Source organism: Genypterus blacodes, unplaced genomic scaffold (assembly GCF_046128005.1).
Source record: "Genypterus blacodes isolate CSIRO-AG114 ecotype Tasmania unplaced genomic scaffold, CSIRO-AGI_Gbla_v1 ptg000067l_1, whole genome shotgun sequence".
Lineage (NCBI taxonomy): Eukaryota > Metazoa > Chordata > Actinopteri > Ophidiiformes > Ophidiidae > Genypterus > Genypterus blacodes.
Genome location: NW_027466879.1, coordinates 15,390,184 through 15,407,191, shown reverse-complemented (window position 1 = coordinate 15,407,191; position 17,008 = coordinate 15,390,184). Strand labels below are relative to the sequence as shown.

Below are 17,008 nucleotides of genomic sequence, written 5' to 3'. Positions count from 1 at the left end.
GAGAAGGTGTGAAAACCAGTTAAGTCACTCTGTGTGCCAGAGCTTTGAGAGAAAACACTCTCTCCCTCTCTCTCTCTCTCTCTCACACACACACACAAACACCGCAGTCCTGGACGCCACATGTGAGTGGTGCATAACCGGGGTAGTTTGTGTAGTAAAGAGTGAAATAAAATTAAAATAAATTGGAGAGATTTGTGTCAGAGTGCACAGAAAGATGTAGTGGCTAATGGCAGCGATGGTGACACTGGTGCTGGCAAATGGGCTGTGTAGCTGTGTGTGTAACTCTATCTGTGCCGCGGGAATACAGCAGTGGTTGGGTAATGGAAAGGTCATTTAGCCAATCCCCAAGGCGGGGGGGCTGGTCTGACACGGCTCGTTTGTCACAGTTCAATAACTGCTGCTCCTGAGAGTTTGAGAGGGTGTGTGTGTGAAAGAGAGAGAGAGAGAGAGAGGGAGAGAGAGAGAGAGTCTATGTGTTTGTGTGTGGCAGCACAGCTGATTCCCAGAGCTTCAACCTCCATCAGAGGCCTTAAACTGGGTTACAACTGAGGCCAAGCAGCAGCGACTCAGCCTCCCTCCATGTGAAAACTGAAGCTGGGTCATTTTGCTTGGCCTGGCAGAGACTGACTGAGTCTGGCTGATAGATGTTTGGTTTTCCTTGGAGGAAAGTTCAGTTGTTACTCCACTGACCACACACACGGCCACTCCAGTACCACTCCAACCTGTAATGTGCAACTTTGTATCTAGAGGCAGAGCAGCAATCTGAATTATTTAATTTACAATACAGTGTGTCTACTTGACATTTGTGAAGTGTTGAGTTTGAAGCCTAAGTTGAGTTAAGAGTGTGTGCAGGACACAATGTGACAAACAACACGTATATCAATGGATCGCATAAAAACACTGGAGATTCAAAGGTATCCAATTTAAAGTACATTTTCTATCGATACAGAGAAGTAACAAAACATCGGTTACTAAAAGAAAAGCAGCCATTGTTTTTGCTTTTGACACATTTTCATTTTTACTCTGACACAGATTTCAGGCCTCCGTTCATCCAAACGTTGCTGTGATACTGTGTGAGAAAAGGAATACGGGTAGAACACAAAAAAGGCTAGTTTAAAATGATTCACTAAAACTTAATTGATTTTGATTAACATTATTTCATTTAGATTTTTCAATCAGATAATCATTATTCAAAACAACCACAGTCATAAAACAATGATCCCTCTGTCTGCGGGAATCATGCCTGCAGGAATGCATCAGAAGGTCCTTCAGCAAAAACAAACAAACAATATATAGATATACCAGACAAATAGAATGAGCCACACACTCCCAGTGGGCTGTATTGATTAATGCTGAGCTTTTATCATGTCTTTAGGTGTGTGTGACAGAACGATCCTCGAGCCTCTGTGAAGGCACCTACACATTTTCACACATCTGGTGAGAGACACTTCAGTCTGTGCCTCCCACTCGCTTTGAAAATCAATAATCAGCTTCTTGCGTGTGTGTTCGCGTGTCTCCAGGCCTGAGGCTCCATTTAGTATTCAGCTGGGATTCGATTGAGGGATTTTGGGGGGTTCCATGTCAGACCGCCCTCCCCCGCCCTCACCCCCATGAGATTTAGGGTCTCTGCTCAGTAATCCTGTTATGGCTTTCATTATGTGGCGGTTGAATGTACTTAGAGAAGTCTGTGTCTCCCTCTTGTGGTCATAATACGTAATGCAGCTGTAATGTGTCGCGTCTCTCACGTCTATTTACTTCACATTAACACAAGTAACGCCATGCTATATCACTGACATGTTATGTTGTGTTGTGATAAATTCTTCCTGCTCCGTATATAATTCTATAGCTTCTTCTGACTGATAAAGTAGCAAAATCATTCAACAAGCTTGACCATATATTTTCTTTCGATTTTTTTCTATGTATTTCTATGATTAAACTATAATTGCTCTTTGAATCAATCTTTATTTTACATTAATTTCCTATGAGGGTTTTGCCATGTGTGTTTGTGCGCTTTACTACCATTTAACGTCTTTAGACAACCGGTACTTGTTCTTCCATTAGCCACTAGAGGGCGGGCGTGTATGATCTCTGTGTGTTCTCTCAGTCGTTGACGAAACAACTTGTCTGGCTCCCCCTGTAACTCCCTCTGAAACCTCTGGTTACTCCCTCTGAAACCTCTGGTTACAGGGGAGTTACAGGGGAAACGATATTAAACCCGGAACCGGTTTTGCGCGCGCGGGCGCCGGGAACGTCACGGACAACACGTTTTTGCTTTTAGATTATTTCCGGCGACCGGGACCACCGTCCGAAACAACCAGAGTGTCTGGCGCCCCCTGTAACTCTCCCTGAAACCTCTGGTTACAGAGCGGCTACAGGGGGGGACGATATTAAACCCGAACCAGTTTTGCGCGCGCGGGCGCCGGGAACGTCACGGACAACACAATTACAGTCTTCTCTGGTTAATATTTATTAACGCGCACCATTAAAGGTTTGCGCGCGCCACAACAAAGAGTAGGAAAATAAAATGGATAAAAGCGTCTGCTAAATGACCGTAATATAATGTAATGCAATGCAATGTAAGGTAATGTAATATTTACTGTCAGTGTTGAAATGATGTAATCAAATGGTTTTGAGGCGATGGTTGGATTTTGACAGAAGACTCGGGGGTTCGGAGTGTGTAGGTTCAAGTTTGGCTTTTGTAGAAAATGAGTGCTTTGCAATTGTGGAAAACTATAAAGGGGAAAACAACACCTTTCAGTCTTAATCACAGCTGAATTACCTCACACAAACACACACTCAATCACACTCTCTCACACACGCACACGAGCTGAGCCGGCTGTGGTCAGTGACATCATGGGACAGAGGCGCTTCCTCATTCAAGACGACTCACTGACGCTTTGGCCGTTCTCTGGTCTGTTCCACACACACTTTACTCGTCCGGAGACTTACAGGGACTTCACTTCTGATTATTAATTTTTCTCAAACAAAGCAGCGTGGGAGAAGGGGATACTGAAGACCACAACAGTAACAGGAAGTGACGAAACTAAACAAGATGAGTCCAATGTTGTTTAAAGATGCTTTCTGGGTAAGTCAACCCAGCACTTCACAAGAATAGTTTTGATTATGTTGAACAACTTCTTAATCATACCACCTGTTCTCAACTACCCATAAAAAGAACATTTTCAAGTTTTGACTGGCTGTGACAGAAATATGACATCATACCTGCGTGATTCTGTTAAGATTAAGATGAAGATACTTCACTTGTCATGTTGCATGCAATTCACGCGCAAACCCTTTGAGACATTGCATGTGGCATTGGGCCATACAATTGAAATTGACTTGACTGAAAATTGTCAAATGGGTTGTGATCAAAGTGAAAATGTGAGTAAATAATCAGTATAAAGTGAGCTTGTGCTTTAATTGCACAAACATAAGATAAGATTCTTTATTCATCATCATGTTAAAGCATCAACATAAAGCATAATTGGATACTCTGATGAATAAGAAGCGAGCTGCTAAACTACAGGGAGTGTTCATGTCACATACAGTTCCTTTTCCTTTGTGTTAGTTCTGCATTATTAAGACATAATGTGCCTGGCAGGTGATTAAAAGACGTGTTGTAATGCCTGTTGCGCAATCCTGCTCATTGCTAAATTTCTGTGGTGTTTCTGTGTTTTCCCTCGGTAGGGCACTGACTTCATGCACCACGACGGTTACGACGCCGTGATCCAGAGGCTGAGCGATGGGCGGCAAACGTGCAAAGACGTGGAGGAGCTTTTGAAGATGAGGTCGGGTTCCTCTCAGTTTGAAAACAACGCCTTATCATGTGACTGTCAGACATTCAGGCCAGCGCTTTGAATCCCAGAATTAGCTGCTCTGCTGTGCATTGTGGGTGCTGGAGGTTTGCTGCTGGCCATTTTTATGTGATGATTGAACAATTTCCGATTTCTTTCATTAAAAAAGATTACAAAAGTATAAAGGTTTAATCGTTATACCGCATCAAAATCAATTCAAACTAAACTAACATTTAACAGACAAACGGTATCAGGCACAAATACACACTTGAGTAGATTGCTACAAAGTTAACTGAACACACATCACTGACCTAAACACAGACACAGGTTCTCCATTTGTGACAGCGTAAACTCTCGCCTTGATGTGTAAAAGATTGCATTTCTATATCAAGATCACAATACCGACTACATCCTTCTTAGCAACAAGATGTTACAGGAAATGACTGCGGTACATTTTTACATGTAGGTTCATCACATAATCCATCTGTCATCCATAACGCACAGGGCGCAGGCAGAGGAGAAGTACGGGAAGGAACTGGTGACCATTGCTCGTAAGGCTGGAGGACACGCGGAGATCGGGTTAGTATGAGGTCTGATACTGTGTCGCCTCAACTGGCTGTGACTCCACTTAGATCACTGTTGAAAAGCACAGAAAAAGAGGAAATACAAATATGAAGTGAAGTGATGTGTTGAAAAACCTCCTCCTTCAGTGGTCCCTCTCAGCACAGAAGTCAGCCAGCTTTCTGCAGCTTCCTGTTCTCTTACAGAACGTGTGGGAGTGTGTGTGTGTGTGTGTCATGCCAGTCATGTGTACTTAGATGGCCGACAGCACTCCAAAGCAAAGGCATGGCTACACAGAGGCTCTTCTGCATAAGGGAATAACTTTTATGATATGAAATTCAAGCTAGATGAAGAATTGACCAAAAACTGTGTTGTCATGGTGACACCCAGTCAGTGTTAACGACAGACATTAGCCCTGCGTGTCACCTGGAAGCTCGTCTGTGTCTCCATGCTGCCTAACAGAGAGTAAATCAGTAACAGCACCTGTCAGGAATGTGCTCCTGAATGCATCGCTTGTTTAAGCCTGTAAAGATGGTAAACAGTTGCTATCTGTGACCTTAACATTGTCCAATATCTCCTCAGCACCATGAGAGCGTCCTTCGATCAATTAAAAACACGTGAGTCCACCAGTTGTTTGACCCAGGGAGTCGACACTGTAAATCCATCTGATGTGTTTAAAGTGTAACTGTACGTTTTGCTTTGGCTGCAGATATTGAAAACATCGGGAACTTTCACATCCAGCTCTCTGGCATACTGAAAGAGGAGGTGAGAAAGGTCGAGACTTTCAGAGAGCGGCAGAAGGAGCAGAGGAAAAAGGTACGGCACGGTTTGAACCCAAAACCTGGAGAGAAGCGTGTAAATGGTCTTGCATGTATGGATTTGGTTTGTGGAAACAGCAGACTTCCAATATAACAAATGACTGATAAGGTTTACAGCTTTGGGGGAGGGGCTACAGTAATAATAACAGAATTTCATGCATGTATGAGGCTTCACTGCGACTTTACTTACACATCTTTACTCTTACTCACATTTTAAGTCTTATTTTCCTATCAAAACTAATCATAAAGTCAACACACTGATGCTCATTCCATCTCTCGGTCAGGCTTAGTGTGTAGCACAACCACACTCCAACTACATTTTGGAAAGTTTGGCCATACAAATTGCTCCACTGCCTGTTTGCTCATCTTCAATCTCAGCTCCTGTGAACACACACTTTGTCTCATGGTATGATGTAGAAAGACAGGATGTGATGTGTGAACACGGAAAAAGGTTTGAGGGAGAAACAAGTGATTTGATGGTCAAAAACTATATTTAGTGATTTAGTTATTGGTCAATTTGCACCATTCAGCATTGGTGGCAGTTTAAAAGACGACCAACAGGATCCTGATGTTTGGGTTGATCATAGTTCAGTCCAGAGCCTTTAATTAACAATACATTTGGATAACCTTCCAAAGTGTTTGGCTAAGGTTACTGCAGTGGTTCCCATGATGCTCTACTCCTGTTAGTATGGGTCAGGGTCAGGGGGTCACTGAGTCATTTACCTGAAAACTGACTCATACAACTTTTGAGTTTTGGCTACTGATCAGCAGTGTTTTATGTGTATTATTATTATTATCATTATCACATAAGTTAACATGTCCATTTCTATCAGGTGTTATGAGAGCTCAGAGTGCATTTATTGTCATCGCTCTCTTTCTCCTCACAGTTTGAAAGCATCATGGAGAAGGTTCAGAAGAAAAAGGTTTCTGTGTTCAAGAAGACGATGGAGGTAGAAACACAGCAGCCTCACACACACACACACACACACACACACACACACACACACACACACGCTCCCTGAACAAGGATGTCGTCGCCCCTACTAATGGCATACATTTGTGTGTATTTACTTGGATTTTGCCAGTCTAAGAAGAACTACGAGCACAGGTGCAGGGAGGCGGACGAGGCCGAGCTGGGGAGCGCCGCTCCGTCCAAACACTCTGAAAAGGTACGACCAGTAAATGCAGACACTGAGTCAGAATGTGGGCGGTGAAGGAGGGATCACCTTCAGGCCGTGTTCAGACCTGTGGTTGGTTTGGTTCGTTCTTCAGTTCAGCCTGGTCTGGAGCGTTCACTCCCACTGTGGCTGGTTGTACACAATAACAGAACTACTAACTAACTATTTGAGTTGTAATAATCATCAATAATCATCAAAGCATAATGGATCTCAATGGATTTAACAACATGTGAGTGGTTTAGATATACAGCTGCACTGGAATGGACTGCTGGAAAGTACTAGGGGAGTTTCTGTTTGTGATGATTCCTGTTTCATTTCACCACTTCTGCTTGTACAGTATATTCTTGACGAGTATTATTTTAATATGCTGCTGGTATGACTTTATCGCTTCATCCTTCACAAACTCAGATGCCTTTTACTGTCAAATAAACTGGAAGTGAAAGTAACATCTAGTGAGAAGGAAAGTGTTGAAGCTCGTTCAGTCAATACCTAGTTCCTGAGCTTGAAATCTTGCGGAAATGTTATAAGTTAAGAAGCATAAAACATGCAGTGCTATCAATCACAAATTCCTGGGCAGACTTCTATTTCTATTGTGGCGGCCTCAGAAGTCTCACTGCCAGTTTGAGTTTGAGTTTTCATGTTTAATGACGTATGACGGGGGTAAACTGCTCCTATTTCAGTAATGACAACCAAACTTAATCTTATTGGTCATACATGTCACCTCCTGTTTGTTTGTTGGTTGGTCCAGGTCCACCACAGGGCCCGGCAGTGCAGACAGGCCGCCCAGGAAGCAGGTTTGACCCAGACTCACATTAGTGTTTTACAGTATTAGCGTAAATTTGAATTCACATTTCCATCCATACACATACACGATGGATGGCGACGATGCGTATGTAAACATATACTGTATGTGCCGCTGTAACATCCTGCAGAGAAGCTGTACCTCACCAGTATCACTCAGCTAGACGAAGCTCGCCAGGACTGGGAAGACACACACAGAAGCTCATGCGAGGTACGACATGCTGTAACAAGATGGGCTCCTAACCACACACACACACACCACATCCCCTTCAGCAGTATGACTCCCTCCGACAGACCCACCTACTGCTGCTGACCCATTTAAATGAGTCACTTCTTCTTGCTCTGAGCATGCTAAGAATAGAACAATGTCACCACAATCCAGCACGACACCACACAAGCATTCGACTAAAAGTTATTTTGAGGTACTTCATAAGCATGCCAGCTATATAAGACAATGATACTTTCAGTGTAATGCGGCGAGCAGTAAAGTGGAGGGGAAATAAGATGTGTGTTGGTGCCTCTCAGGTGTTCCAGCAGCTGGAGGGGGATCGCATCAGCATGCTCAGGTGCACTCTGTGGGACCACTGCAACCATTTCTCCATGCAGTGCGTCAAAGACGACGAGGTGATGTCGCCCCTCTCTTTGTTTGAACCGCTACTACAGCAACATGAGTGCCGATTCATTTGTCACCAGCAGTGTATGATAAAACTATTTGTGCTTGAGCGAGTCCGTTTGGGAAACAGCGTCTGGAGCTTTGTTTGGGGAGCTTTGTAAAATGGATTCCCTCCTGTTTAAAATAGTTGTACGAGGAGGTGAGACAGGTTCTGGAGAGCTGTGATATCACTGCAGACAACAACAGTTTCATAGAGATGAAAAAGACGAGCTGCAGACCTCCAGGTGAGACGTGGGAGATGTTATTTGTTTAGAAGCCACAGATTTATTAACTGACCCACTCTGGCTGGGTTCATGGTCTCAGGATGCCATCATTTGACTTGATTCACTTAGTTTTCATTTTAAAGTTTTGTAAATTTAGAGGCTGTTATTGTCATATGCAAGTTGATCATAGCAAGCTGCATTAGACGACGATTCTCTGCTGTCCAGTTTCTCTAAATTGTTGACACCAGAGGCCAAACTGAACAGCACAGCTGTCATCCTGTAATGGTCTAATCCACAGGTGTCAAACTCAAGGCCCGCGGGCCGCGGAGTCATCACTGAAAAGATGTGCTGATAAAAAGTGTTCTTCTTTGCCAAGAATAGCTTAATTTAGAAATTAAGTTACACAGTATTACACAGTTGGACTTTTCATAATTCCACTTTAAATGTGATTTGTCACCTTTACAGTGGAATTATTTTGTTAAATAATAAGTTGTAGTTTTATAAATTACAATGTTTGAAATTCCAGAGTTTGGAAGCTAAAGCTGTGTGTGTGTGTGTGTGTGTGTGTGTGTGTGTGTGTGTGTGTGTGTGTGTGTGTGTTGGGGGGCGAAAATATTCTTAGCTACAGAAGGGGGGGCTTGCAGAAAAAGTTTGGGAACCACTGACTTAAGACATTTCAGGTTGTTCATCATATGTTTTGTAAAAAGATAGTTAAATAAAAGTACATTTGCAATATGAACCTGTACTTCTTTGCACTAAAACAAAGGGAAGTTGTCCATTTACATCCATTTATAGGTTATTATGCTATGATTTTACTAATCCTTCCCACTTGAATCTAAATTGGGCCGAATGTGGCCCCAAACTAAAACTTCTTGTAAATTGAAACTCTAATCCAAGAAGCGTTTGAATTTACAGGAAACCTCGTGAACACCTTTGTACCTTTCAGTTTCAGTGCAGCAGTGTGAAAAAACTCACGCCGTCTTCACTTCTCGAATGTGCAGCTTCTCTTTTCTCTCTTGCAGAGCCCATTGTGTTCAAGAGCTTCTACCAGTCGGGGCCGTCGGGGGACAGCAATGGCACGGCTCATTTTGAAGGCCCCGGATATGTGATGAACAGGTCTGACACAAAACTACCTGGGAGGAAGAAGTGGGAGGAGATGACATTGTTTAAACCTGTTAGGGTTAAGAAAACAAAACAAAGACTTCAGGGTTGCTGTGGCAGTGATGAAGAGATTCCAATCTCCTCCTGATTTATCTTTCTCCACTTATAATCAGAATAAATTGGAAGCATCTGAATTATTTAGGCTTTATTAAGAATCAACTGGGTTTTAGGGGTTTCACATCACTTCACAATAAAGCCAATTGGAATTTAAATTAGACAATTTTGCAGGATAGGAGAAACAACAACACACAAATGTACCTTTTTAAATTGCAAATCCACAGAAAACTTAACACTACAGAATTTACAGTTTTTGCTCCATCTCATTTTCAGATTTGTCTGCCGTTGAAATTAAGTACCCGAGGCATCTTGTTGCATTATTTAACTGAAATATCTCCTATTTCACACAGGTCCTCTTTTCTAGCTTCAAGTTCTTCAAATCTTATTACCCACAATCCTCCAGGCGCAGAGCAAACAGAGACATCTAGTGGTCAAGGTCGGTACCTCATCAGAATCATTCAGTATTTCTTCCATCTGTAATATTACATTTCTATGTTTTTGACAACTTACAAAAAACTATGTCATTGACCTGGTGTCTATTTTGGAGAGCTATGTGACTTTAAATCAATTTTATATTAAGTGATTTTGTTAAAATTGAATGTGGACAATTTTATAGTTGGAATGAGTATGCAGTGAGATTTAATCAGTAAGTAAACCTCCCCCAAAAAGGCTAACACATGCCCTGCAGTTGCCCTTTAGCAAGGCATTGGCTGGATTTGGTCTTCAGGTGCTGCACTGTGGATGCCATGCATGTATTTGGAGTATCATAATAAAGGTTTCTTCTTCTTCTTCCTTTTTTTACCAGTGGCCTTTGCTGAATCACCATATGCAGCTATAGATGGCCACCAGCGAGCAGCCTCAGTTTCTATGATTGCAGATGAAAACAGCTACACGGTGCTTTACAACTACGTTGCACAGGTGATCATCTTTCAACAAACTACTGTATTTAAGTGGGATTCTGGTAAATCACAGGTGCTGTAATTCCATAAACAGACACTTCTTTCACCAAATTCTGAGACATTTTAGAAATTGTATCATCACAATCGCTTAAAATAGTTAAAGAAAATGCTAAAATACTCTTCGACCACTCAATGTGATGCAGTTTTGTGTGAGATGTAGATGTAGATGACTCAACTGTAAACTGCCTGTTGTGTTTGTTTACAATGACCGGTCAGCAAGAGGATGAAATGTCTCTGACCAGAGGGGACGTGGTGCAAGTGCTGGAACAAGGAGACGACGGGTGGTGGAGTGCAGACAGGAATGGGCAAACTGGAATGGTGCCTGGGACTTATCTGGCTAAGATCTGAACAGACACGCGCTAAAGAAAGCACAGGAACAGCAAATCACACAGAGACAGAGCTCTAATGATGGACATTTCCGCTTGTCCAACACAGCTGTGGCTAATAACATTAACAAAGGTGTTTCTGTGCACTGATGTCAGAGTCCTCGTTAGTGTCATTAGGTACACCTGCGCAAGACAATGTTAGCTTTCAGACACATGCTTCTTCCTGTCTTGTACATTATTTTTTATTCGTTTGTGTCAGTTATTAGTTTATCAGCCCCTATTTTTGTACTTACTGTCAAACTATTAAATGATGCCACAGCTCTTAATTTAAGGTTTTCCAGTCGCTTATGTGCGGTTAAATGATAATGTGTAGTATATTATTTATTTATTTATCCATCAGGACATTTTAATGTAGGATTTCAAATTAAAAGCCCTTCACGTGTCTTATTCAAATGAATACAGCAGTAAATTCAAACCAGAGCAAAAAGGAAAGTTTCAATTTCCTGGTGGTCATTCTGGTGTTTAATTTGAAAATTAAAGCCTTTTTAATTAAAGATGGTGAAGCACTTACAAGATGCAAAATCAGTGGCGGGATTGGAACTAATAACTTCACTCTACTAAGTGAAGAGTGATGGCAGGCTACATAATTATGCGTCATGGTTGTTAAGCCACTTGGTTTCAGTGGAGGATAGATGCAAATTGCCTACATCACTCTTTACTGTCAGCAGCTCAAATTACTTCCTATGCTGGTAATTCAAACATGTGGCATCATTTTAGGCCTCTTGTTACAGTGTTTAGTTGGGGGCTGGTGTGTACCTGTGCACCGTCTATGTTCAAACCTGCATAATAAACCACTGGATTGAACAGCAATCAAACACTTCAGTTGAAATGTACAAGTTTATTTAAGTCTCCTGACTCTTCTGCAGTTTGTTCACAATTTTGCTGTATTTTTTGCTGTGCTAGCTTAATACCTAAGGATCAACATAACATCTTGGGGAAAAAATATACACTGCACAATTTCACAAAAAGGTATAAAACAAAGAATCCATAAAATCATCATAAAGTCATAGCAGGTTTATAACTAACAATCATGTGGATGACCTAAGTGTAACAAACAACCTACGCACAGGTCTTTAGGTAACACTGTTAATTCTTTAAGAATGGAGAGAAAAAAGGTTGAGTGAATTGACAATTTATGGATTGGCAATACCTCACTAGTGACGCCTGATTTAGAGAACATCCACACTGAACAAATTGTTAAGTATTCACAATCTGAATACGTGTGAATATGAAGAGCTCTTGTCTCAACAGCCATGGCTCCGTACGGCTGCTACACAGACAAACGTAAGGTCTACTTTGTGACAACATTGCTTTGAATTTGCGCAATCTGATTACCTGCATTTTAAGTCTTAGCTCGTGTCCACGAAGTCAACCTTACACACTTGATATTGTCTTTTATAGCAGGCGAGGTTTAAGTGATTATCTCTGTCTATTAGAAAAAGCTTTTCATATTCACAATGTATGTTCGAATTGATTCTGTCGGAATAGTGAAACGTTCTGATTGGCATAAATTTGCATTGAAGTGACAGTGAAATACCTCCATAAGCCATAGTGCAAACCAGCACACCAGGAAATACATTCCATACAATGTGCTTCATAATGACTTCACACATCAGCTTCAAACTGCTCTTCATCCTCATCGAAGGGGAGGAGTCCTATTTTCATGAAGCCACACCAAAGATAATAATTAAATTGAAAAACAAAACAAAAAACAATACCACAATTGTTGTAACGCAGTAATTCACATCAACATCAATAATGTCGATTGGCCGTGTACAACTTTGGCCTTTGAGTGTTTGTAAAAACATTTGAAGGAACACTAATTTACAAAGCATGTCAATAAATAACTTAATGGTTTCCCCTTGAGGCCTCGACTCGAATCCAAACCAGATCATCAGTGTTTGCTACTTCGTAATGATTTGTGCAATGTGTGCTTGAGCTTATATCCTACAGCTGAAATCTACTGTGTACGTGTCCGGTGATGCTCCTTCCTTTGGCCGCCTGTGTCCTTCATGCGTAGCTGTTGGTTGTGACCAGCAGCTCATACGCCGGGTCATGGCTCCTCCTGCACAGCACCACGCAGGCACACAGCATTCCCAGCATCTGCTCACACACGGCACAGGGAAAGGAAGGGAAGCGCGTCAGGGGTGACGTCGCCACACAGCAAACACTGCAGACGAAAGGCAAACAGACGCAACCAAGGAAGATGTTCTACTCTGCAACTACTTTAGTAGCGAGCCGGGAAGCATCACATCTGTCTCTGCGATCTGGTTTCTGAGATCTAACATGGCCTGCAGTCAGTCAGATACACCACATTAATATTTGAAAACAGCAGAAATTCTAAGACACAATTAGGCCCCTAGACTTGGCGTCGTACATAGACTAAACTTTTTAAACCCATAAATTTGAAAAATATAAAAACAACCCCACAAGCACATGAAGTCCTTCAGATCCGTTTATGTTCTTAACCTATTTTCCAACTAAATGTCAGATAGAATCTTAAACCGTTGAAGTTAGTGATTATAGTATTACCTGTATGGATGCGAAGGTAAGCGCAGCCCATATGACGTACATCATGATCTCCTTTAACTTCTTCACAACAAGAGCTTCACAACCCTAAATCACAAAATGATTTGAAAGAGTTTCAGTGGCGCAAAGAACCAATACACAGTATGGAATGTGTAATGTAAAGTATTCACTCAAAGAGAAATAACTCCATCCAGACATGCACAAGTGAAACCTGGAGCAGCGTTTCCCTCGTACCTCTTGGTAGAGATCTGCTGGTCGACTGAGCGTGCCAGTGCAGTTGCTGATGCTTGGTTGACAGCAGCTGACGGGGACGCTGTTGTTCTTAGACTCTTTGAACCAGCGGGTGTTCCTCCAGTCGGAATAGTTGTGAATGCCGCAGCAGTGAAGCTGTAGGGGGAGAAGATGTGGCCGATGCGTCAAAATATTCAGACACTGCGGTAAGGAACACCATCTGAAATTCATTTATCAAATATCCCCAAAAATAATAAGAATGATTCAGCAAAATTCAACGGTTTACTCAGACTTTTTTGTCCCCTCTCACCTGCCTCTGCACATAGTCAATAGCGCGGCTGGGAGCATCAGTGTTGGTGCCATTGTATTCATTGTAAACCTTCTGGATGGAGTGAGTCACCTCGTATTCTACCTGAAACAAATAAAAGGCTGTTAGTCCTCCTTCACTTTTCAGGTGATCAATCGGGCCTTTATGCCATCTTACCCTTAACGACAGCTACTACATTCATCTTAACTGCGGGCCTTAAGCCAGCGTTATTAGGGACCGACTGTGAGCGCTGAATAAATTAACATTCATGTATCATAGTGACAGAATGTTTGTCCGAACAACACCATGCAGCAAGGAAACGGTTTACTGCTAAAATATTTATAAACCACGACACAAAATGCATTACCATCATGGAACTTTAATCAACAAAAGCTGCAAATTTAATAGGTTAGTTTATATGCTTTATAAAGGTATACGATACATCAACTATGACTTAAGGATTAGAAGATACTAGACATATCATTTATCGTAATGCATGTTTTTGACGCAACTTGGATACTTGTGTGACAGAATGGGCTAAAATCCATGTGCAGGTCTATAAACAGATGAAGTGTTTACCTTTGCTCTGTATATGTAGCCGAACACCACCACCACACACTCCGTTACAAACACCAGCAGGAGGATGGCAGCAAACTGCAACGACAACAAAGCCACCATGTCACACACACCTGTTGGAATCACTAGAGAAAATGATCACAAGGGTTCATTTTACTGTTGGTGCTGTAAGGGACAAGTTTGAAAATGGATTTGGGGTTTGAATGAATGGGTTTTCAGCAGTTTTCAGCATTGTCAGTTTGTTTACACACCTACCTTTAAAATTACCCTAATGTTTGTTTGTGTTTACTTGATGTGAAAACTACAACCTAGTTCCATGTTTCTGACCTTTCAGTTCTGTTTGTGTCCATAAAAAGGGACTTCATTCTGCTTTATTCGTCAAATTGCTGTTGGGATCAATCTATGTTTATTCTGATCAGTTAATGTGTAACTTTTTGTATTTCAGTGCTTTCAAAGTGCTTTCTCAAGTCTAGGTGAACTATACTCACAGTTGCCAGACCACAGGAGCTTTCGCGTACTGTGGCGCAGCATCCGATCAAGCCGATGATGAAGAGGAGAGTCCCCACACCTATTATTATGACAGCAGGGATCAAAGTGTACACATCTTCAAAGAAGTGGTCATAATCGTCATACGTGATGAACACGTAAGCTCCAATGTAGCACAGAATTCCAGCTGCAGCCTGCAGAGAGAAGCAGAAACAACAAAGACCAGGCAGCTGTCAGTCATCTGCACCAGTAAAATGGAAGAAATAAAGGGCTGACATTCTTGAAAACAAATTTAGCTCAGATTGAGATCAAGAAAACGATGGACTTCAGATGGAATGATTGATTGGCGCAGTGGGAGCAGGTGGACACTCGCCGCAGCATTGGTCAGACATTTTCTCAAACTAAACCATTTAATGCAGGGATCCTCTGTCATTGTGCGGATCTATTGAATGACTCAGTTTCAGCTCGGAGACGCGGCCGCTGCTGGCATAACGTCATACAATTTGTGGGCGGTAGCGACCGACAGACAGACCGGCCCCATGATGCTATGCGCCGTCACATTATTCGATTTGTCGTTTTATATCCCCCGAGTGTTACGAATTAAAGCAATAATATGTGCGTGTAGGAGAAGCTGCCGTCTTGTCGCCATAGCGCAGAGAGCGTCGCGTCTCTGTTGCGCAGTTTGCTAGCATGCTAAGCTTCTCCGTCCACGGCCTCACTGGGCGCATTAAAAGCTGCAACATTGTTCAAATAACTTCCCATTATCTTACCCAAAATATGAGATTGAGAAAAACCAGGACGGTTTTGGACGAGGTTATCCCACATTGCCCCATGGTGACGTAAGCGTTAAAATGTAAAAAACGGTGTAAAAAAAGAAAATAATATTGCTGCACCTGCACCGTGGATGTTTTAATACTAAAATGGCTTCGTCGATCCTGCCCCGCTGCCCCAAGCCCAGCTCCTCTTCGACCAATCAGATCCACGGAAAGGCAACACAAAGGTCACGTGTTCCGGTGAGCTTTCCTTTCAAAACAAACCCTGGGACGCGAAACACTGGCGCTTTAATCTGTTTCAGCTGTTCAATGCAGCTTCTGATATACCAATATGTGCTTGCCACGCAATTTGTGAATTATACATTTAGTTTACAGTGGCGGCATTATTCATATGATTCAGGGATTCATTTACAAAATAAACCGCGCTAGAAACAACAAATAAAAACTGGTTATACAAAAAAATATATAAGGGTTTTAAATAGCCCAGACCTGAGAGATTGATTAATTGATTGATTGATTGATTGATTCATTGATTGGACAAAGCACCAGTTAGATGCTCCAACAAGCCACATTTAATTACGTAATTCCGGCACAAAGTGACAGTGAGTTCAAATGTAGGGTTTATAGTTAATTCCATGCATATAGAGCGCAGAATCTGAAGGCCACTCATGTGCACTAAAGATAAGCATGGTTCACTTGTGATCTCTTGAGTTGGCCTGACAATGGTGCTTATTCAGAGTTGTTTTGGATATTATGTTTGTTTTTTGTTAATGTCATTTGAGTTCTGTGCAAATAGCATAATTCTAAAAATCTAAAATCTGACTGGAGGCATCAGCATTGATACCCAGATGTCTGTGATCTGTTGTAAACATGTTGGTGCCAGAGGGTGGCAGTGTATCCCAGCTAATCTTATACTGCTTCAAAGTAATATGAGAGGCAGATGTGTAAATGATGAGCAGTTTGTTCAGGATTCCTTACAGCTATGTGATTGTTTATATGCCCACTACACAGTTTGACTTGTTAAGTGGCAGGCTTGAATTAATGATTATAATCACATTACACAAACAAAGTCCCCTGGCAAAAGTGTTGACACAAAGAGAATAAGAGCAGTGTGATAGTATGATCTACTATCTGATTGAATCATTACTTATTTCCTTTTAAAAAAAACCCTATAAGTCCTTTTTCTAGAGGGGGAAGATGGATCACTCATCCCCAAATTAGTACCTTTGGGGCCCTCAATACAGACACAGACTCTTGCCCAAAGGCTTAATTTTATTGAGTAAAACATTAGCACATTTATCTCTGTCAGGTTTGGTGTTACAGCTCAACAAGAGCGGAACAATCAATACACAATCCTGGACTAATAATGCAACATGGATAACCATAGCTTGAGTTATGTAACATGCTTCTCTTTTATCCAAATTATCATACAGTATCAAAACAGATGAATATAATTAAGAGTCAGACAAATCGCCGTATAAGCATGTAAACACAATCACATTTTTTGTACACATT

General features: G+C 41.8%; 2 protein-coding genes across 3 annotated transcripts; one reads left to right on the top strand and one right to left on the bottom strand.

The window, feature by feature from the left end:
- Positions 1-11,427, top strand: LOC143004601 (proline-serine-threonine phosphatase-interacting protein 1-like). Of its 2 annotated transcripts, none has more exons than XM_076155620.1 (16): positions 1-18; positions 2,993-3,085; positions 3,688-3,788; positions 4,299-4,373; positions 4,938-4,972; positions 5,065-5,171; positions 6,061-6,123; positions 6,259-6,342; positions 7,100-7,145; positions 7,284-7,363; positions 7,678-7,776; positions 7,953-8,049; positions 9,051-9,144; positions 9,597-9,682; positions 10,052-10,164; positions 10,422-11,427. In XM_076155620.1, exons 2-16 carry the CDS (start codon positions 3,053-3,055, stop codon positions 10,551-10,553), a joined length of 1,245 nt encoding a protein of 414 aa, XP_076011735.1. In that variant the 5' UTR covers positions 1-18; positions 2,993-3,052; the 3' UTR covers positions 10,554-11,427. The 2 variants fall into 2 exon arrangements, with proteins under 2 accessions (XP_076011735.1, XP_076011734.1); XM_076155619.1 differs by lacking the exon at positions 1-18 and adding an exon at positions 2,806-2,911.
- Positions 11,415-15,649, bottom strand: LOC143004602 (tetraspanin-3-like). Its single transcript, XM_076155621.1, has 7 exons — positions 15,491-15,649; positions 14,723-14,914; positions 14,238-14,312; positions 13,662-13,763; positions 13,355-13,507; positions 13,124-13,207; positions 11,415-12,694 (listed from the first exon to the last, which is right to left on the bottom strand). Exons 1-7 carry the CDS (start codon positions 15,551-15,553, stop codon positions 12,602-12,604), a joined length of 762 nt encoding a protein of 253 aa, XP_076011736.1. The 5' UTR covers positions 15,554-15,649; the 3' UTR covers positions 11,415-12,601.
- Between the last annotated feature and the right edge of the window lie 1,359 nt (positions 15,650-17,008).